This window comes from Camelus dromedarius, chromosome 4 (assembly GCF_036321535.1).
Source record: "Camelus dromedarius isolate mCamDro1 chromosome 4, mCamDro1.pat, whole genome shotgun sequence".
Lineage (NCBI taxonomy): Eukaryota > Metazoa > Chordata > Mammalia > Artiodactyla > Camelidae > Camelus > Camelus dromedarius.
The window spans coordinates 70676455-70699656 of record NC_087439.1 but is presented as its reverse complement, the minus strand read 5'-3'; the positions used below and the strand labels follow the sequence as shown (position 1 = coordinate 70699656).

The 23202-nt window shown below is 43.2% G+C and overlaps 1 protein-coding gene and 1 long non-coding RNA gene across 3 annotated transcripts in view; one reads left to right on the top strand and one right to left on the bottom strand.

Annotated features, from left to right (window-relative positions):
- KIAA2012 (KIAA2012 ortholog) overlaps window positions 1–23202 on the top strand; it is a 108809-nt gene that overhangs the window by 27502 nt on the left and 58105 nt on the right. For both annotated transcript variants that reach the window (XM_031451980.2, XM_064485099.1), the window contains 4 exons: window positions 1504–1656; window positions 4511–4681; window positions 6907–7017; window positions 16294–16362. In XM_031451980.2, the coding sequence (XP_031307840.2) occupies window positions 1504–1656; window positions 4511–4681; window positions 6907–7017; window positions 16294–16362 (504 nt within the window). The remainder of the gene's footprint in view (window positions 1–1503; window positions 1657–4510; window positions 4682–6906; window positions 7018–16293; window positions 16363–23202) is intronic.
- The window catches only part of LOC135321151 (uncharacterized), a 133768-nt gene that overhangs the window by 107299 nt on the left and 3267 nt on the right, over window positions 1–23202 (bottom strand). The window lies entirely within an intron of this gene.

Here is a 23202-nt window from a genome sequence, read left to right as displayed (position 1 = left end):
TTCTGTGGTGATGTAAGTGTTCTGAGTCTTGGTTAGCTGCATAGATATATACAATTTGTCAGAACTCATTGAATGGTACACTTAAGATTTACACATTTCACTGTACATAGATTTTACCTTTCAAAAAAAATTACTTAGCTCCTTTAAAAAACACACAGTATTTTTAAACATAGGGCTTTTTTAAAAATTATTCAGGTATGATGAGGCCAACAGATCAGGAAAAGATAGCCATTGAAAAGATAGCCTGTTACTCACAGTTCCCAAGAGGAGGGGACATGCCATGCCCCACAGGACCACATGGAGAAGAACCAGGGTCAGTTAGGAGGCAGAAGGGCTGAGGGGTGGGGAACGGGCAAGAGTCTTTATTGCATTTTTTGCAGGAAGGAATGGGCAAGACAGAGTAAGCAAGCTAAGCAGATTTGGGATTGGCTAGTTTGAATAGTTCAGGCAGGCTCTGTGCATCCAGGCTGTCCCTGGTTTTCTGGTACCTAGCACTAAGGTAATTAATTTCTGATACTGACCCTGGGGATAGTGGCCTGGGAGTGTTAGGAGCTGGATAAAGGAAGTCATGGTGAGGGCTGCGGGGAGATGGGGGTTCTAGATTGGTCGGTTTCTATATGAAATAGCCCTTTCCCAGGTGGTCCTTTACTGTCTCTAAGAATTGGCTGACCCTGGGAGGAACAGTCTCCCCAGGGTCAGTAAAGTCCCAGATGTCAAAACAGTAGAATAAAAAGACATGTTTAATACATACAAAGATAGGACTGTTAGCAGGATTCATTTAAATCCTGATTATCTTCCTTGATGACCCTGTTAAGGAATGTCACCAGGCCATCATGAACCAGATTCTTAAAACTATTAGATCCACTGAGCTTGCCAACACACTGCTAAATGAAAATTAGGAATAAAGTTTAGAAAAAGTGAATCCATTGATTTCTTCCTTCCTTTGTGTATCAGTGAGGGCTCGTTCAGTAACAAGAGTTTGAAGCCTAACTCAAGTTCTCTAAAGCAAAAAAAAAAAAAAAAAAAAGTATTAGCTCATGGAATTGGGTAGGGCAAGGATCAGCCAGTTCCAGGTTCGTCTGGATCCTTGCCTCAGAAAACGTCTGGACACTATTTGTCTAAGTCTCTCAGCTCTGTTAGCCTTTCATCTCAAAGCAGGTTGTCCTCATGTGGTGGTAAAGATGGCCTCCTGCAATCCTGTGATAATCTCCTACCTGTTAATCCCAGTAGAAAGGATATGCCTCTTAAAAGCTCTTGCATAAAGTACCAGAATTACCTTTGACTGGCCAGGCTTGGGCATTGTGGCCACCCTAGACCCAATCACCATGGCTAAGGCAATGAGGTGCTCTCATTGGCCAGGCTTCAGTCACACTCCCATCCCTGGGAGCCAGGGAATGAACCACCCAAACCACATGGTATGAGCGAGAGAGAGATGGGTCCCCGAAAAGAAGAGACAGCTGGCAAGTATGTCTACTATAACTTGGCTTTCTCTTTGTCTCCTAGGTGCTCCACACCCTGAGTCAGCACCTGAAACAGATGAAGAGTCCAGGCCTTTATTACGGAGGCCTCCCCTGAAGCATGCGTCCCTAAAATGGCCAAGGCAATTAACAGTGCATCTCCCAGTGGACACAGGCAGGGACACACTCTCACCTCAAGGTAGCTATTCTTTCCCTCTGGCATCCCACAGGACTCTCACTCCAAAGGGGAACAAGGCAAGACACATGAGGATCCTCAGCCACAAAAAAGGAAGCTATAAGGGAGGTAGCTCCTCCCCAGTCACATGAAGATGGCTTCTGTTCAGGCGGCAGCTGCCTTACCCAAAGTGCTGCAGTAAAACCAACTTGGTGTCTTAGCTCACAAATCACTTACTCACTGAATCATCCCCCTACTAATGTTTTCAGGTTGCAAATATAAAACAGCACCAAACTTGCTAAATATTTGCTGCATGCTTTATAGTTTATTCAACGTTTTTAACCAATGTAATTTCATTTCTAATTTACTTGGGAATATACATTTATTCATTAAAAGTTTATGCTATCAATAAAAGTGCTTACTCCATATTTTCAAAACATCATATGGACATTAAAAATTATACACGTGAGTGCATCAAAGTGTATTTATCTTTATGTGTTGATAGGTTGGAAATAATGGTCCATATTTAGAAAGCCCTTCATTTTCAGAAAATTGAACCTCCTTCCCCAAAGGCAAGATGACAGTATCACAAATGTTAGGTGATCTCTGACTAGTGGTAGTCAGAAATAGAAGGATGGCCATTAATATTTAAGGAGTTCTTCCCCTGTGCCAGGCACTGTCCTCGGTTTTTAACACATCGTGTCTCATTTAGACCTCACGACAGTCTTACCCTCATTTCGTAGATCAGAAATCTGAGACCCTGGGAGAAGAGTAACTTATCTGAGGTCACACGACAACAAGTGGCCTCTCTGGGATTGGAGCTGAGGACTTCTGGTGCCGGAACCTGTGTGTCATCCCCATTATACTACACTGCCTCTTGGAATAAATGAACAAAACAATGAACCCAGATCAGGGCATTCTTGAGACATTTCAGTTTTGAGAACGTCCTTTGATTAGTGAAGCAGGGCTTGTTTACTCTATCCCTTAAGTGACAGTTAATGTTCCTAAAGACTTTGAAGTTTCCTTTTTAAAAAAAATCCAAGTATGCACAAGGGCCACTCTGTGTGCAGACAGGTAAGAAAGCAGCTTTCCGTCTGTGCACCACAGTGTTGAGGGCACAGCCTGAGCCACTGGAAGGGATGACAACCCCAGTGAGTGTCATTTTTGGTGCTGATCACCTCACACTGCCCTCCACTCGTTTTGAGCTGCTGTGTCCCCGAGGTGTTCCTCCAGGGAAAAGCTGGTCTAAGAAGTCCCTGATATTTTGGTTAGTTCAGTATGTTAGTTAGTCCAGTATGTGACTCAGCCTGGTAATAGACGCATTTAAAAAAAAAAAAAGTCCGAAGAGGTAAGATTTGCATGCCAGTCTTTCTCACACAGGGGTCCCTGGGGCAAGGGCCTTTAAAGCTAGTAAGTGGGACTGTCCCATTGCCCCAGAAGTTGCCCAGACCCATTTACTTGCTTAGCCCTGGATTGTTTCACTTCTAATATCATAAAAGTGAAGCCAGATTTTACATATGCACATACACACATACATATTTTATTTCATTGCTGAACCATCTGAGACTAAACTGCAGACTTTGTACATTTCATCCCTGATCAGCACAGATCTCCCAAAAGCAAGGCTCTTCTCCCTCATAACCACAGTACAACGATCACACTCAAGAAAATTAACTTGGATGTAACACTATTTCCTCCTATATAACCCATATTCAAATGTCTCTAATTATACCAATAATGTTCCTCATAGCTGTTTTTTTCCCAATCAATCCAAGATTCAATTCAGAATCATACATTGTATTTAGTTGTCACATCTCTTTAGAATCTTTTCATCTAGGACACTTCCCCAGTCTCACTTTTCATGACATTGACATTTGTAAAGAGGATGGGCTAGTTGCTTTACAGAATTATCTTCAATTTAGATTTGTCTGTTTCCTCGTGATTAGATTCAGATCCAACATTTCTGGCAAAACTAGAATGTAGGTGATGTTGTGTCCTTCTCGCTGTTACATTAAGGGACACAAAACATCTCTTTAGATTTATTCTATGTGTTATTATTTGCTTTATAAGTGATGTTAAATTTCATTATTTGGTTAAAGAGGAGTCTGCTAGATTTCCCCATTGTAAAGACACCTTTTCCCTTTGTAAAGAAGTAGCTTGTGATACTTTGAGACTGTGTGTGAAGGCAGCTTTTAAACAAACAGCAAGAATGTGTTGAACATGAAATAAAGATCACGTTCTCTGAGATTAAGACAAGGTCTCAATCACAGATTACTGGGTTTCGCCCTCACTAGAGCAGTCCCTGCTGATTTGGAGAAAGAGTGAGAGAAAGAACAGAGGTGGAGGGCAGGATGTGCTTTCTGGGGCATTATCATCCCCCCCCCATTACCCTCTAACTACCATCTGGAGGGGGCTGCTTTGTACTTTACCACCCTGAGGAGCCATGTGATTGTTATTTCTGCTTAGAAAAATTGCTTTGTGGTTGGAATCTGTACCCAATAGTCCAATGAGCTCTAAAGCTGGGGTCTCCCTAGTGAGAGCCTTGGGACTGAGAGCTGGAAGGACCTTGCAGCCTTAGTCTTTCTTCTATCTCAGGAGCCCATCAATAAGATGAGAATAACAACAACCACTGTTCAGTTCCTCCCAGTTCTTGGAGGTTCCCCAACCAACAGCCACTACTCTAGTCAAAAGTAATCCTACCTTGGCTGTGGCAGATACTTGCCCCTTAGAAGTGGTGAAAAAGAGAGACAGACTTGAGAATGAGGGGCATAAACTATCCTAAACACCAGGAGCCAACAACAAAGTTAGAAAAGATGTTCCTTCTCTTCCTTACTGATCCAGATTCTCACTCATGCTTTGTCTCCTTTTGCTTTTGAAGAGAATAATGCCTCAGGCCAGAATGGGACCCCACCACTGTCCCTGCTTAAAGGAAGAAAAAGTCCAGAGAGCCACAGGGGTCTGGACAGCCCCAGGACATCAGGCCGCAGCAGCCCCACGGGCCCCTCCAATGTGAGATGGGCTGGGGGGACATTCTCAGCAGAAGGACAAGGTAATCATTCCTGGGGTGCGTGGATGCACACCTTTGGCTTGTCTGTGGCTCTGGGCTCAATTTATTCATCTTCCAGGGCCACACGTAAGCTGTCTGAAAGCCACCCACTGAAAAGGGGAAATCGGCAATGTTTCCAACGATGTCAGTGGGATTAGTGTTAGCCACGCATATTCCTCAAGAGTCAGTACGTGTGTTCAGGGTTTTCTGCACCAACACGCACTGCCAAGCTGTTCTGTGCTTTCCTCACTCCTGGCAGCAGCATGAGATGACACAGCTCCCTGCACTCACCAGGGAGACTCGCTACTCGGTTTAGCCGGCATTCTCAAAACTAAGCCGTGGCCCTCCCCCGGGGCAAGGGAGCCTGGGGACCCTGCCAACAGGAAGAGTCCCTGGGGAGGTGTCACCCTCCGGTCCAGGGCAGAGTCTGAGGCCTGTTCACAGAGGGAGAAGGACTCTGAATTTCTGAAAGGTGAAGGAGGCAGGGCCACACCCTCCATGACTTAGCCCCACTCGGAGTTCTTCTCCCTAAAAGCCAACAGTCCAGGAGGAAACCAAGACAGTGCGGTAACAGTTTCCATGGAGGCTTTGATTTAAAGGCAGCACATAAAGCAAAAATTGCTTAGAGTCCAAATTACCCCTGAAAATCCCTTAGGGAGGTGCCATGCTGGAGACCAACAAACCATTTTCTAGAAAGCACAGCCCAATGGCTGCTTCTCCCTCATCAGAGGGTGGGCGGCTTTCTCCAGATGAAGGAGATGGTGTGTGCTTGGGTACCAGACAGTGTACAGAAAGTATCTCTGATAACAGCAGAATCACACTCAGGGCCATGAGAAACTCACACTCTGAGAGGAATGTGGCAACTGAGGGCCACCAGGAAGACAACAGATACCACATCTTTCATTTCATCTCATGCTTGCTCAGAGACAGATGCCTCCCTCTCCCCCTGCCTCAACCCAAGCATGTATATTTGAAGCCTTGTAAGCGTCAATTCAATACCTGGATCAGTAACTACATTATGTGTTTGTAGCGTCTCTGTTTAAGGCTGAAATGGTCAAAATCAAATTCTCTATCTCTCTCTCCCTCCCTCCCTCCAAAGAAACTTACCGACTATTTCAAGATGGAATCTTCCTCTTACAATCCCCCCGCTTCCCCTCCCTGTTATACTTTTGTGAGAATGATGCCCTCTTAACTTTGAGCAAATGAATCAAACTTTAGGTACGTCATATTAGCACCAAGGGTATTCCTAGGAGGTTGCAAAGCCCAGGACAAATGACACTAGATGCACAGACACGCAGACACACACACCCTACTTTGGACATCTTTATAAAAAGAATCTGATTAGAATGAATGCCAGGGCCATAACTATGACAAGAATGCAGCCCGAAGCCTCAAGTGTGCAGGCTGAGTGTATGTAAATCAGTGTGTGTATGAAGGCATATGTGTGTCTGAGGGTACGTATGTGTTTGTATGCCTATGAGTGCATGTGTGTGCATGCCTCATGAGTGCGTATATGCATATGTGTGCATGCCTCAGTGTAAACATGTGTAAGTCTGTGTTTCTGTGTGTGTGCCGTGCCTCTGTGTATGTGTTTACGTACTTGTAAGTGTCCACTATCGCTGATGGCCAACTCTACTCCTGACATTTTGCCTTGGAAATAGGGAAGATAAAGTTACAGAAACACTTTCAATCTTTCTAAGTAACTCAGGGAAATACTGCTTCCTTCTCCTCCTTGGCCTGAGCGCCCTAGAATCACTAAGCAGTCCCAGCATCTGCATAGGGCACGGCTGTGCTGCAGGGTACCGCACAGCAGCATGTGACAGAGCAGGAAGCAGAGGCTAGAATCACTGAGCCCTGCACACAGGGGCTGAGCTGCACACACCTGGAGGACTGGACTCCCTTTCCTCCGCACAAGGTGCGCCTCACCTGCCTCACCTCAGCCCTGTAGGGCTGCCTGAGACCAGAGGATCCCCCTTTTCCAGACCCTCACAAAAGGCATGACATAGGCTAGTGGCAGCCCCATCCGGTTCATCCCACATGGATTCCAGGTGAGGGGCCTAAACAATGGCCCTGCTCTGCTGAATCCCAGGAATGGGGCTGACCTTGCACCCAGGCAAGCACATAAGCACATGCACCTGCCCGAGGGGGATTCGGGGAGCGCAGTCCAGGTTCAGCTTCCCTCCCCTTCACTGGTGCTAACACTGCCCATGCTTGTGCTTCTTTTCAAGAAAATTCCAGAGACCCCACTCTGGGACACTTCTTGCTGGGTCCAGATGGGGAAAACATCTGCCTGTCCCTCCCAGGGCTGACCCAAACCGAGGAGCTTCTGCCGGCTGAAGGTAAGATGATACATCCCAGGTCAGCCTCATTTTCACAGGGGGGAGATTTTTACCTGCAGCTTCCAAACTTCCCAGCAGCAGAGACATCATTAAAAACAGACGCAAGTCAGCCAGTTTCTCCCCTCTCGCTGACACAGACAGAGGTGCTTCTGCAGCTCAGACACAATAACCCAATGTTTGCATAACAAGTTTGCTCTTGCTGGAGCATCTGGAGAGAGACGTTCCCGTGGAATAGCTTTGGAGTAGGCCTAATGTGCCGTGCTGATGCCTTGATGAGGATGATAAAACCCTTTTGGTATTTGCCCAAACTAAACATTGCCTTTTCTCTTCTTCCCAACCGCCCTCCAGAGGTGGAGGTGGCTAATTGGTAATCCAATCAGGTACCCTTGTTATGTGCATTGGTTCATTGCTGCGAATCATCTGGCTCCTGACAGATATCAAGGCAGTTTCCAAAAACCCTTCTGGCATGTTCACTTTTTGGAAAAGAGATGCTGGCTCTGGGCAATAACCATCTTGCAAAGGGGGAAAAAAAATGAAGTCAGAGGGTGATGAGTGTCAACCACCCAGGAACCATCATGTGTATGCATGAGATGTCCAGCCAGCAGGCCTCCTGACTGGGGAGATTAAAATCTGCACTCATTTGGTGGGTTATGTCATGACTGCCTTAATAAAAAGAGCATGGATTTGGAGTCAAGAGATTTGAGCAGCCCTGGCTTGTCCTCTGTGTTGTCAGATGACTTTGGGTCAGTCTTTTCCTGTGTCCAAGATTCCTCATGCATCTGAAATCAGAGGATCCCACTCCTCCATCAGCAACTGAGAAGTTCCCTGACTACTGCAGCACTTTACATGTTGTATCTGTTGCTGTGGAAGTAGCCACCTACTACGTGTGTTTCCAGAAACTAGAATGCATTCGGTTCCAAATTCAGCATGACAGCACTTCCATCACCAGCTGGGCCATCTCATGATATGAATATAAAAATAACTCAGCTTGGAATTGGCGGAAGCAGGAGTGAGACAGGTGGAGGCCAGTCAGTGGGACACAGCTGGTACAACAGCTGGAACACAAATATGATGCTGTTCACCTGCTGCACATTTGTCCACTCTTTTCCAAGAGAAATAGTCCCCTTTTGGCAAAGCAAAAGCCAGAAGCAGGAAAGGAAATATTTAGCTTACATATTTAAGTTTGTCGTCACATCGCCAGTATCATGTTTAGGTCATTTTGGTATCCCTGGCACTTAGCATAGTCCCTGACACATACAGAGCAGGAGCACAATAAATGTTCATCAAAATCTTCCAATAATTTCCACACAAACAAAAGAAAGAGAGAGAGAAATGAAACTCAGGCTGAATAAATTGAGACTTGCCTGCCATTTGTCCCAGTCCCATGAACAATGTATTTAATCCTACTTGCCTCTCAAACCTAAAGTCATTCACTGTGAGCTTGTTGAATAAATGAATAAATGAATCATCAAACAGCCAGCAGCCAGCCAGCAAGCCAGTCAGTCGGTCGGTCACTGGCCTCTCTCTAGCCTTTCCTCCATCTACAGCTGGTGTACCTCCAGTCCTGATGGTGACTGGATAGGGCCCTGGAAGGCAGGGCAGAGCCTTAAACCCATATCTCCCTACACAACAGGTCCAGCTTTCTAAAAGTCTCTATTAATTGAAAGGCTTGTTTTATTTTGTTTTGTTTGAGAAGCAGTATATTGAAAAAAATTTTCAACTCCTGCAAAAGATTTGCTCCAACCACACCAAATTCTTTGCAGCTGTTTGTTCATCTTGCTCAACATCCCCACCCTACTCTTCCTGTCTCACCTCCCACTACATTCAAGCCCATCCTTTTACCATCCGTTTAATGGCCCAAAAATTCAATCTTCCTTCTCTTATCTCCCAGCCTTTGCCCATGTTGCCCTCAAATATTTAGAACAGTTTTAAATTCCAGGGTCAAGCACATCTTTTATGGGACACTGTCCTTAATAAGTTCACCTATCTCACAGAACTGCCCCAATGTAGCCTCAGCCCATTCATCTCTCTCAATCCCACGTTTGTGATTATTGTATTTATCTGCATCTGTTTTCTGTTTAACTCCCAAATACATTATGAGTCCCAGAGAACCTCTTATCTTTATCATATGTCCAAGAAACACATGTTGATTGATGGAATACCCCAGGTGCCACAAAGGAAAGTTGGGGGGGGGGGGTCATAGTTGTTAGTTTTTTTAATTTAAAAAAATCTTGGGTAAAGGAGAGAATATGATCTGTCTGATCTTTCTGAGACTTTCAGACTCTGTCAACATCTATTTGGAAATGAATTCTTAAGCAATTAGATCATGGTATCTTGCTTTCAGATAGCATAGAGAAATGAATATAAACCTTCAGAAGGAAAAAAAAGATTTGAAAACTTGAGCTGGAATTTGACCCTCTTGGTCATGTTGGGATATTGCAACACTTAGAAAATTCAAAGGCTTAAGAAAGGAAAAATTAACTTGGAAGGATAAAAGTCAAAACATTGGCTATGCTCTCCAAATTGCTTATCCTTGATTCAAATCCTTCACCTATTCTCCTAGTCACGGTGGCAGCAATAGAAGTTTTCTTTCAGAGGTTTTCTATTCAGAAGTTTTTTATTGCAAGACATTCAAGGATGTCTGTGCCAATGCTTCAGTTTGGGATTCTAGGTCCCATGCAAATTTAAATTCTTTATCTCTTTCAGAGTTTCCAGTTGACACTTGTTCTTGTCCTAAATGGATTTCTAGCCCCAAAATATGCCTTGGTTTTTTGGCCATTTAATTAGCATCCTTTCTCTTACAACTCTTTCTTGGTGTGATGGTTTTAAAATATGTCTACAAATTCTTTGACACTTATTCCTTCAAAAGGGGGAGCCCAATTCTCTTCCCCTTGAGTATGGGCAAGACACAGTGGCTCACGTATAATAAAGAAAGAATATGACATAAGTGACAGTGTGTGATTTCTGAGACTACCTTAAGAGGAGACAGTCCAGTACCAGTGAAACCTCCAGATGACTGCATCTCTGCTTGGCATTGTAACTGCAGTCTCAATGCAGAATCACAGAGCTAAGCCACTCACAGATTCCCAAAGAAATTCCCAAAGAGATATAATAAAGGTTTATTGCTTTAAGTCACCAGATTTGGGGGTAATTTGTTTTCATAATAGATAATATACTTGGTGTCATTTCCTGAAGGTCTGTAATTTGGTAAACAGAAAGATGAAGCGTCCAAGAATATCCTAGCTGGTCTCAAAACACCGATTATTTGGGGGCAAACATATGCTAAGTGGTTGACTTTCCCTGTGTCCTCTTGATTTGTCATTTGTGATAATTGGTTGTGGGGACCCATGGGTAAAAGGATCCTCCCATGTTGTGGATATTTGACAAAGTATGATTTTCCTTGAGTAGCCTTTCTCTTAGCAGCTGTTGCCTTAGTGAAAATGCCTGGAGATTTTCAAGTAGAGAAATCTGTCAGATGAAGAAGCAAGAACTCTGCATTAAATGCCCGAAGTCTTGGGTTTTATTCTCAGCACTACCACCTGTGATTCCTGTGATCATGGGCAAATGATTTCACTGCTTTGGAACTCAGGTTCTCCATATGGAAAAAGAGGAATTGGGATTAGATCCAATCCTCCCGGTGTATGTCCCATAGAATTCCAACTCCAGGCATTTTGGAGAAAGAAAAAAAAAAACAAAGTTTCTGAGGCCAAATAAGTTTGGAAACTAGTGGGCTAAAGCAAAGCAGATTCCTTACTGCAGGACTTCACAGAGCTCTACAATTCTGACGTGGATTACGGCTCAAGATGAGCATATGCAATGTTTCCCAAACCTATTTGACCCCTGAATCCTTTCTTGTTTTTAACAAAGCATCATGTCCATCTAAATAGTTTTTGGAACACACTTTGGAAAATGCTAAACTGATGATTTCTAAGGCTCCTTCCAGCTGTAATGCTATATGTTACTTAAAAACAAACAAACAAACAAAAAAAAAAAAACCCTTTCCCATGGAGACTCTCCCCAAGGAGACTCTCCCCATAGGGCAGTTCTGTTGTCTAAATCCTGAAGCAGGATCTCAGCCATTCAGTAATTCATGACTGTTCTTGTTTTCACTTTCCAAACATCAGTTCGGACTCACTGAGTCCACAATCCCTCCATTTTGGAGTAAAAAGAAGTAGAGGAAAGTAGGAGGAAGCCTGAGTGGCAATAAGGCCCTTTTTCCCAATCAGTGTTTGTTAATAATCCATAAGCAATCATGTTGGTGGACGAACCAGGTCTCAAGTGTTGGAATAAGGAAAACATAGTTGGATATGGCCGCCTGGCACCCAGCATTTCCTTCAGGGACCTTCCTGTACTGCAGAGGCTGGGAGGCTAAAGACCACATTTCCCAGATAACCTTTGCAGTTCGGGGGCTGGAAGCAAATTAGGTGGTGCCAAGTATATACACCTGCACAAGATTTGAAGGGCAGAAGTGAGGCGCTTCAGCTAACTGCTGGCAGGCGAGCTCGTGAAGACCGTGTCAAGAGGCAGTTGCTGCAGCAACTTTGTAAGTGCTGAGTTCTCTTCAGTAGCTCCGTCTCTTCTGAAAATACCTGGAGATTTCTATTCTCCTGACCCATATACTCTCCTCTCCTTGCAGAAATTAGGGATGATTCCCACGAGGCTCGGCATGGGGCTAATTTGGGTCCGGCACAAGGACTCCAAGGCAGTGCTAACTGTGCCTGTCGGGACTTCAGAGAGAAGAGGGTCCTTCCCCTCACAGTAGGGAGACCAGCACAGCATCAGCAGCCCACTCTGGAGTGTTCGGATGGCCACCCACAGAGAGCCACCAAAGCCACTGGGGAGTCCCCTTTCCTTTGACAAAAAACCTCTCATGATTCCTCCAAGTACAAAGACACCCCTACCTCAAATTTGGCTGAAAATGTAATGTTATCACCACTTCATGCCTTCCAAAGAAGAAAAACTTCAAAAATAATAGTTCTCTCTGAATCTGCTGGAAATTCTTTTTTTAAGGAAAAAGTCGATATGAAGTGTTGAAGAATATATAATTCCTCTTCATTTTTTGCATATGTACTCGTATTTTTTTCTTACAGAGCCTGTGAAGCTGTGACTTCTACCTCCCTTGCATTTTTTCTGTTTCAGAGAACCCTAGGGTCAAGAGGGAACGTAGGCATCACCTCCAACAGTGTTTAGGCAGTGAAGAATTTTATCAAATGACTTTCTGAGGACACCTACAGATAAAATGGATGAAAGCAGAGCTGCCTGGTTGAAGTGAGGATGGTCTGACTGTGTCCTCCCCCAACTTCTTCACAGCCCAGCTAATTCTTTCTCTCCCAAAATGGTTCTTGGGAGTGGGGTCTCTGAAGAACCACTAGAACTATGAGACCACAGTTTGAAAATTCTCATGTTATGAATAAGGAAGCTGAGGCCCAGAGAGGCATGGTGATTTGCTCAGTCACACAGCTTCTATGTGGCAAATCTAAGGCTCAAACCCAGATCTTCCTGCACCTACTTAAGCCAAAGCTCTTCTCATTAAATCTTACTGCCTCTGGTCCCTCTCGTCTAAGGGGGGACTTCACTGTAACACCTCACCTAACCACCTCAGCCCACAATGATGGCTACTATCTACCTGGGTCTCTCACTAGGCACTCCTTCACTTCCTTTATCTTTTTTACTCTTTCTGATTCTCCTCCAAGATTTAAAATTCCTGTGGATAGATCTTCTACTTTTGAATATCCCAGAGAACACCATAGGTGCTCCCAGAACATTGCCCATAAATATTGATTAAAACTGTGAGTAGCAAAGACTTTAATTGTTCTCCAATATCCATTTTCCATTATTTTTTATTAATAGAATCCCCTACCCTGAGGTTTAGCTGAACACATGGCTACCCGGCTAGAAATTACATTTCCCAGCCTCCCCTGCAGCCAGGTATGGTCATGTGACTGAGTTGTGGCTGATGAAATGTGAACAGAAGCAACATGTGCAACTTCCAAGTCATTTCCTTGGCAAGGAAATCACTTGCCCTCCTCTTCCTCTTTCCCCTTGGACTTGGTTGTAGTGGTGAAGTAGCTTCAACCATGTGGAAGAGGGCAATAGTTCAGGGCATGATGAAGCCGTAAGATATAAAGAACCACAGTACCCAAATAACTTCATGGATCAGAGTTACCCTGATCTGCCCACCTCCCTCTGGACTCTTACCCGAAAGAGAAATAAATGTTTACCTTTTAGAGTCTCTTTGTTACAGCAGCTAACCATGTTCCTTAACAAATATAATGCAACTATAATAATACCTGCCATGCTAGTTTGCATTTGCTTTCTGACCATCAAATCAGATCATTTTTGCAATACATCTAGTAAAGTAATAAGTTAAATTCCAGTGTAAAATATTATTGGACCTAAAAGAGAGAAGACCCATTATATTGTGTCCAACTCCTTAGATCAAATAGATGGACTGCCCATCATGTCCAAGGGACAAGGAAGGATGTTAATAAAATCAAGAGCAAACATGCTCAGGTACTTGTCATCTCATTCCACCATCCCAATAATCCTACGAAGGGAGTATTTTCATTCACACGTCATAGGTGAGCAAACTGAAACTCAAGGAGTTAACCCCCTTGTGCACATTGATTACGCCTGCTGAGCAGCTGAGCGTCTTCATTCCCAGGCTACCTATCACGGGATTGTGTTCTTCTTATCCCACTTGCCAGGGCTCAACACCAGGCCCTGTGGCTGCAGCCCTCAAGGACCTCACAGCCCACGTGAGAACAGATTCACAAATAACTGACATTCCCTGACAACAGAATGAAGTGAGTGCTGTAACAGAGGCCTAAACACCACAATGCAGGGAAGGAGTGATTAATTCTAACCTGGCGGACGAGAAAGGATTTTTGCAGAGGAATCCCCATTTGTATTGACCTTAAAGAAACTGGTAGAAGCAAATAAACAGAGAAGAGAGAAAGACATGACCAGCCGAGGAAGCAGCATGAACAAAGGCAAAGAGAGAGGAAAGCAGAGTGCACGCGGGAAATGATGAGTAGCCTGTAGGAATGCTCCATGGAGGGGCTTCATGCGGGAAGATGGGGCTGAAAGTCAGGCCAGGGCCAGGCCAGGGGAGGCCTTGTGTGCCAAGGGAGAACTGAAATGCTGCTTTTTAGGCAATAAGAAATCACAGATGCTTGAGGAGGGATGTTATGTGACCCAATATGTGTTCCAGTGTGAAGGAACAGGCAAGAGAAAAGGCCAAGTGCTCCGGTTACTGCAGAATCATCCAGACAACAGCTGATGAGGGCCTAGATGGGAGGCAGTGGACAGACGCAGGAGACACAGCAAAGGGACAATCCCCGGGGCAGCCGACTGGATGTGGGGATGCCACCAGACACCCTGAATCTGAGCAGCCAGTGACAAGACCGTTTGTAGAATCTCTTTACAAATCTGGCTACAATTCTCATTTCCAATATTCTACTCAAATTACTGTTTCTCTGTTTTCACTCTCAGTTAAGAGGACTACTCTGGGGGTGGGGGAGGACATATGTGTCATGTACTGTAATTAAGATAAAACAACAATCAAGGCCTCAGGGCCAGAGTTACCCCGTGGCACACACAGGGCTGCAGCCCCCTCCTGCGTGGCACTCAGCTCCCGTACCTCCCTTGATTTAAGTCAAACTCCTACCAACACACATAAAAAATAAACTTCAGTGTCATGTGCCTCTGAGCTTGTCATGCACTGTGGCTGTTTTCAGGCTTAAGTGCTCCTGGGGAAGTGACTGAGCTTCCTAGCAGACAACTGTGCTAAATAGTAAGAATTCTAAGGAAAACCGTGATAGCAGATTTCTTGGGAGCTGTGAGTAAGGAAGCAGCGAGGCGGGCAGCAGTGATGGAAAGTGTTTGTATAACCCTCCTGTACCTTCTCACCCTGACACACATTGAGCTTTCTCTTTCATGATTGTTTTAGCCTCTTTTTCCCTTCCAACCACCGACCACTCAATTCTTTGAGGGAAAATTAACATTCATTATGCAATTTATCTCTCTCCTTTTAATCCAGAGTGTCTGTCTCCAAGGTCCCTACTCAATAATTAATGTTTGTTCTCATTTCCCATTCTCCAGAGCATCTATTCTTGAACTGTAGGGTCAACACTTAACACTAATTATGGCTTTTTTCTCTCTCCAGTGTTGGTTCTCAGAATCCCAAGTTGCCCTGCTCAGCCTAAGCTCTGTGTGTGTATGTGGCTGTATGCATGCGCACCGAGGTGGGGAGGCACCAGGCAGCAGGCTTTTCCAAGCCCCACCACAGTTCAGCAAATCAGTAAACCAAACATTTTTTTTTTTGGCAGTATCTCCAGTATATGTATTATCAGCAATGAAATAATGAAGTATAAATACGTACACACATACATGCGCACACACATATATACACACATACGTGTATTTGGAAATGAGTTGAGGGTAGTTAGATAGATCTCAAGATTTTTTTCAGATGTATTCAATTCCCTCTGATCTTTTTCATCCCCATTTCTATTTCCTTGATATCTCACACCTCTCTCTCTCTCGACCTTTCACACACACACCAAATTTCCCATTAAAACTGTCCTTCCGTTTCGGAGCCACTCTTTACTCTACCTCTCCCTTAACTGCCTTGCTCTGGTGTGTCATCCTCATTCTCTTCAGCCCTTAAAACAGCATTATTTTAACTAGTTTTCATTTGATTGACAAGTACAGCTAGGAGAATAATTCTTACCCAAGGCGACTCTAAGAGATCTCAAAAAACAAACAAAAAAAATTCATCAGGGCTATGCAAAAGCCAGTCTGTCTTTTTGGCTGGAATCAGATGGGCTAGAATCCCTCCTGCCTCCCTGGTCTAGCCTCTGAATTTGCACTGCAGCTGGAAGCTGGGGCTCCTCATGCTTGTCTGTCATCCCCCATCGCTGCACATCTGCTGTTCAAATCTGGGCATCTCCTCACGGCAGGTGTCAGGCATTAACTATTTCATGCTCTTGCTCTGTCAAAAGCTCTCCTCTCAGAACTTAAGCATCACAGCACCTGCGGTGTTTCACCCTTCAACATCTTAAATAAAAATACTATTTTCTCCAATGCTTTTTAAATCCTAGATCAACCTTCCCTCCATGATAGCAGTTTAGGGTTGTCAAAACAATCTAATTCATTACGAGGCTGAGGCATCAAGGCATCCACTTTGTTTTCCCCTGTCTTGGGGTAAGGAAAATAGCTTTTTTTTCTCAAGACTTTTTCACGTTCACAGGTAAAACCCTTATTGTTTTTCAGCCTATGAATCTACCAATTCAAATACCAGCCATGGAAAGGAGTCGTCCAGTATTCAACATCTTCTAAAAGGTAAAACTGTCCCCTAAAGAGTCACTTTTACTTCTCCTCTCTGTCATTTGACTCACATACATATTATTTCATACCTCGACCTCCAGAAACACACAATTTCTCCCCAAATATAGTAGTAAGTAGGAAAGAAAACGTATCTCTTGGAGAGCCTGAGAAATGGAGTATCCTCAAGAGTTACTTGTGGGGAGCCCTGTGTGCTACGGTGTGAGTGTGAGTGTTAGGGGAGAAGAAAAGTGAACCAAATGCTTGTGCTGAGCTGGACCAGGAAGGAGAATCTGCGGGGGTGTCCTGTGGGTCCTGCAGGTCATACGCTGCACAATTCACATTATAATGAGGTAGGCACTGCCTCCCAGAGTTGTGCACAGTTCAATCTGCACATCCACAAACTAGAAAACTGCCTGGAAAAGGCTTGTATTCTAAGTGGAGGGCTGAGGCCAGTTCTCTTTTTTCAAGCTTCCTCTTCTATTTCGCTTCCCCGATGGAGAAATAAGCAAAAACTGGGAGTGCAGGTTGACTGTAGTTCATTCTCCACCCACTGCCATTGCTGCTTCTGCTTCATACCAGTGGGAAAGGATGATTAAGTAAAGACTTTCTCTCAATCCTAAAAATAGTCTTTGATTAATAGAGAAATGTGTGTGGTCTTCCTCACTGCTTATTTTGGGGCAGGCAGTGATGAATCCTGCATGAGGGACCTGCTAGAGTAACAGGAAGCAATGCCACAGATCAAGGGCTGGAGCCAGAGTTGGGTGGAGGACACTGTTTTTGCTGGAGACTGCAAAACTAGAAGGAAAAAGGGCACAATCATATGTTTGCCAGTCTCAAAATCTATTAAGCAGAGAAATACTTGGGAGCCTGGCATTCTGCATTGCCCCTCTCGCCATTCTCCTTGAAGGGACATCCTGACCATGGTGGGAAGAGTTGCAGTGTCAGTCATGTTCATTCTCACTTGTTCGTTGGAACTGGGCCAGAACGGCTCTTAATAGGAGCCCTCTAGTGAAGGATGATGATGAAGATGGTAACTACCATTGCTGTCTACCTTTGATATGCCAAACATTGTGCTGAGTGTTTTATATTCATTATTTCACTTCATCCCCATAGCAATGATGGGAGGTAAATTCTATTATTATCCTCACTTTTCACCCAGGATAATGTGGCTCAGAGAGATTGAGTGACTTGCCCAAGGTCACACAACTAAGTGGTGAAGCTGGGCTTTGACCTGTAGCAGCCTGCATTTTTACCACTACGCATGGTTAGTAGTGATGTCAATCTAAATAGGCACGTTTCTATCTGACAATATGTGAGAGTTTAGGAAGTTCCTGACTTAATAATGACTCATACTAATAAATGACTTCTGTTGCATATTCTTTTCTCCCTCTAATTCCCCTTACTCAGCATCAGAAACCCTTTTGTGAGTAACACTGAAAATGATTTGCAACTTTCAAAGATACAGGGAGAAGCTGAAAAAACACGTAGGAACAGTTTGGGAGAACTAAATTGCTAAAAGAGACTATCAAGCCAGATAGGTTTGTTTACAGGATAGCTCTCCAGACCAAAAATACTTTTCTTAATATGGCTGAAAATGTTACAATTTTACTTCATTCTACTATTAAAATCTCACCAATAATAGATTCATTTTGAATTCTGAAGTAATCTCTTAAAAGGCTGATACTTCTGAGAGGTTAACAGTCATTCACACTTTAGTAAAAATGTATTTAATCAGATGGCTGTCCTCTTGCAAGCTAGTTGAGAACAGCTGCTCTGAAGGACTAAAAATTCTGATGCAATGGAAAGAGAGGTGGATAATTTGGGAGATAAGTAGAGTTTTAAGGGGTGAAACATGCTAGACTGGTGGGTACCCTGGAGGTCTTGGATGAACAGGACATTAACTCTATGGAAAAGGAAGCACATGGAGAAAAGTACAGAAAGGAAAATGGTAGTGTGCCAAAGGGAAACTTCAGAATTGGCCCATGGCAAGCTCTATACCCCATAAGGAAAAGAAAACTTTTATTCCTTCTCAACTCCTAGTAATAAAAAGACCTTAGGCTAATGCAAATCCCTTTCTTATTTCCAAGCTTTTGAACATACTGTTCTCTTTGCCTGGAGCATAATTCCTCCTCTCCTCCTATCCCCTGACATTTTTTTAATTGTGGTAAAATACACATAACATAAAATTTGCCATCTTAACAATTTTTAAGTGTACAGTTCAATAGTGCTTGGGAGATTCATGCTGTTGTGTAATCAATCTCCAGAACTCTTTTCATCTCGCAAAACTGAAAGTCTCAACCCATTAAATGCCAACTCCCCATTCCAATGGAACTACCCATATAAGCACAGAGTACCTGCTTCAGGGCTTAGAATATAAGAAGCTTATTTGTTCCCTTGATTTGCTCAGAGACCTCAGCAAAAAATTCTTACATCTCTTTGAGCTTAACACTCCCCATTTGTCTTTAAGAAAATGAATATAACACTACTCTGAAAATACCTGAAACCCCCTGGAATTGAGTTCAAAAAGCAATTTAAAACATCTACTTACAGGAATCTACAGAGCATTCTCAACTTTTTGTTTTCTTTTTGGTCGATTGCTTTTAAGGAGTATTTTCAGATAAAAATGATAGGATTTTTAAAAATTATATAGATGGTGAACTTCAGGTATTTGTGGACTTGAAGGCCAGTTTTGACAATTTGCAAATGACTTCAGAAATCAGGGACACATATACTTTGTCATTTTACAGAGGCAAACTCAAATCATAGAGCTCTCAAGGCTGGGAGACAGATGACCATCACTAAGCGAGTGAGTGCACCTCACCAACCTCCGAGCCAACCTCAGTGTTGTGGTCTATATTCATTGTAACATCTGCAATAGCTTTTATGAAGTTATTTTTTAAAAAGAAGAGTATTGATTTTTTTAATGGCCCTAAATGTAAGGTCAACTGCTGAGACTGGTGATGGAATTAAGAGAAAGTGCAGTAGTCTAACAATTCAATGATTCTCTGCCAAAAAATAGTTTTTAAATCACTCCAATCCTTTATTTATTGACTCATTAAGAGTCTGAAGAACTCACCCTCTCTTTTCATTCTTACTTTAGTTTTATTGGGGATATGATATACACTAGGGGTACTCACAAATCCAAGGATTCTTAACATTCTCACGATGTGTCCCTCCTAAAGTAGCCAGGATCTGCTGTTCATTTAGTGTATAATACACACAAAGGATCAGGGTCTTGCTCAAGCAGTGAAGTCGTTCTTAGCACAACGCATTTTAAGGCTGGTATGGATTTCAGGATGTCTGTCTGTGTGTGCATGTCAGTGTCAGTTATATTTCTCAACCTGTAATAAAACTGAGAATATTAAGTTTTGTTCTGTCAGAGTGATCCAGAAAGAATAATTTTTATTAACTAATAATCTATAAATACTATTTTCTATTTCATCACTCTTCAGATATTTCTGTTATCTTCTCATCAAAAAGACCATAAAGAAGCATGAAGCTTTTCTCAAGAATATTTGTTTTCCTCCTAGTTTCTCTCTTGTTTCTTTCACACATCTCCCTGTGGCCAAAAGATTTTCATTTGCCGTTGTCTTATTTCCTAGCAATTCCTCATTTGAAAATTAATGAACATCAGAACATGTCCAATAGAAAGAATTAGTGAGTCTGTTTTACAGAGTACCTAAAGATTGCTCATTCACTCATTCATTACACAAACACTAACTGACCATCTACTAATGCCAAATAATGTGCTAGGCATAAGAATACAGTTGAGAGAAAAAGTCCATGCTTTAAAGTCATCCACAGTAGTGGAGTGTGCCAAGAGCCATGAATGAGCACAGGCTAATCCAGCCTGGAGATTAAGAAGGCTTTTGGAAAGAGAGGACACTTAAGCTGAGTCTCTAAGGATATATGTAGGAATTAGCCAAGGGGAAAAGAGGAAAGAATGCTCCAAGGAAAGAGACCATATGAAGGTTAGAAAACATGGCGGCATGGGAGGAAATGCAAGCAGCTCTTAATGCCTGGCCCCCAGGATACATGTGGGGGGGGGGGGGTGAGAAATGCTGCTGGTGGGATAGGCAGGAGCCAGATCATCAAGGCCCAGAGGCAGCAACGAAGGAATTTATCCCAAAGGCTGTGAGATTCTGTTTATGCAGGAATTGACATAACCAGATTTTTATTTTAGAGAGATGACTCTCCCAGCTATGTAGAAAATAGACTATAAGGGGTAAGACTAGAGGTTGGGAGACCAGATGTCCACACTTGTTTGAGAGCAAGTGACCAAGAATAGTATTTTCTGCAGCATATTGAACTGAGGTTGGTTGGCTGCTTTGGATGAAGCTCCACCTTCAGCCTCTTTTTTGAATTCTCTTCTTCCACACCATCTTCCACCACAGATATCCTTATTAATCCTATGATGTATACTGATTGAAGGGTTCCTCATGTAGTTGATATTTTGTTGCTACACAACTTGAATTTAAATTCTATCATCTTAGCTCGCTTTCCATTTGGGGCTTGGTAGACTGCCATGTACCTTTGGACCTCTACATAAAAAATAATTTATGGGCTTTTGAGAGAAGTTGGTATTCCCAAAGCTAAAGCCAGACCCTTGAGACTGAGCTAGCCTTGGCCTATAAAGATATAAGTAAGTAAAAGAACTGTTATTCCAAATTGGAAGAAAAATATTGTCCTTGCATTTACTAGGCATTTCCATATTTAAATTCAGTCTGACTCATACCTTCTAGATCTGTCCACTTGGCTCCTTTAATAGAGCTTTCTGGGGTACGTCTTTAGGCTGGAGACTTTCTCAGGTCTTAAGCAACTGTTTGATATGCCCATCTCACCCTCCTCCTCATCCAGGAAGATTTAAAGTGAAAATGTGTAGCATAAACAAGGTCTTAAATCTTGTTCCAAGAATTTGATAATGACAGTACCAAAAGGCCATCTTGGGTCTGGGTCTCCTGCATTAAACAAGCAGACTCAAGATTTATTATGACAAAAGCTCTACAGGTCATAGGCATCTTGAGTCATATCATATAAAGTATTTTTAGATATCATTCTTAAGGAAAGGTCAGCACGACTATGTAAAGGGACCAGAATTATCTTTCCTTTTATAGTTTAGTTTATACTGAGAAGAATATTTTTTTTAATAATCTGGAATTTGCCTTTGCATTTTCCATTTTTGACCAAAAATACAAAACCATGAAGGTACAAAGGCTGACTTTTAGGACTCCTCCTATTGCTTTCTGCTGCAAGTCCACATGCAAAGCTGTGAAATGGCAAAGGCACTTGCTGAGATCTGTTTGGCAACGGATACATCCCCTGCTCACTGATGAACCACTGCAAGTTATGGGGGAAGTTCCATGAGTACATAATAGAAATCGAAGGGCACTCATGCCTCAGAAATGGTATGTGTGGGAGAAGGCCCTACACATATTTAAAGAGGCTCCCGCCAGCACTTCCAATAGCTCCTGCCCTGTACCCATTGACTATCTGACCACTTTGGAGCCTGCAGGTCTGATGTTCTCTTAGAAACCCTGGCATGCATTTAGGAAGGAGCCAGGTGGCCCACTTTGCCTGATAAGGTAACTTTTTGAAGTTCACTCTCTATTTTGATATCTGATGGGCCTCACCAGACCATCCTGTACCAAGGGAAATAAGGTTTCTGAAAAATGGAAATTAATATGACAGTGTTTCATTTTTATTTAAAACAATAAACAACAACTTGAGAATTAAATATGGCCAATAGGTTGAAACAGAAGGCAATTTTAAGGCACCCATATTCCATGCTACTATCAGATGCTCTCTCCTGCTTTTCAACTTTTGAGTGTTTGCTGAAGGATCCCATGATCTGAAGAAGGCAGAGGAGGTTTGGGATGAAACCCTATCTAGTAAGGGTCATCTCTGAAATTGCCTGATTATCTGGTGGGAATGCTATCTCCTTGCTAAAAGCCTGTGGCTAGATTAATGCTAGCGTTTGAAAATCTACTCAGGCCTGATGGTGGGCAGCCAGGGAAGGAATGTTTTTTCTGTTTATCTCTTTAGTGGCAGACATGTTCATCACAGAAAGACTCTGAGCTTCCAGTTTCAGGCAGGCCTGGAAGTTGTGTAGTCTGTAGTCTGTGAATGTACATACCAGCTCCAGAACAACGGGAAAGAACAGGGCCTGTGTTCATAGCCTGTTGCCTGCGCTGGTCGATGGGTTAGTCAGTTTCTTCAGCTTGATTAGAGGGGTAGGTCCTGCCACGGGGTTCAGAGAGGAAGTTTTACCACCCCCATTGCTTTATCTCCCAGGAATGCAGTTTGAGTTGTGTCTCCTCCTTGACAGCTTGGACCTCAGTAAATTATCAGGGTCTTGACCCAAGAGATGGAGAAGTCTTAAGCAATTTTTCAGTCTCCTATCTAAAAATGTGTTTACATTTCTTGAACTCTGGCTGACTGATTCATTCTCCTGATGTTGCAAGAACTTTCCTTATGCATTAGAATTTATAAGTTTCATTTCTAAGAGACCCATGGTTCCTTCCAAGCCACGGTGGAGTGAACCTCAACACAACACATTTCTGTTGGGCTGGATTTGTCCAGAGGCTGGATCGTGGCCAAGCAGCAGTGATGTGGCAAGATCAAGGGAGGCGAAGAGGAGGCAGTGTGAGGTGGAGGGGAAAGTAGGAGATGCTAAAACAGGAGATCAGGGTTCTAGGTCTGGTCTTGCACTATTTCAAGTTATGGCCTTGAACCAATCACATGAAACCACACTCTGGGCCTCAATTTCCCCATATGTCTTAAATAAGAAATGTTTCAAATCTGCACAGGAGCAAACAGGACAGAAGAGAACAGCTGAGAAACAACAGAAAAGGGAAG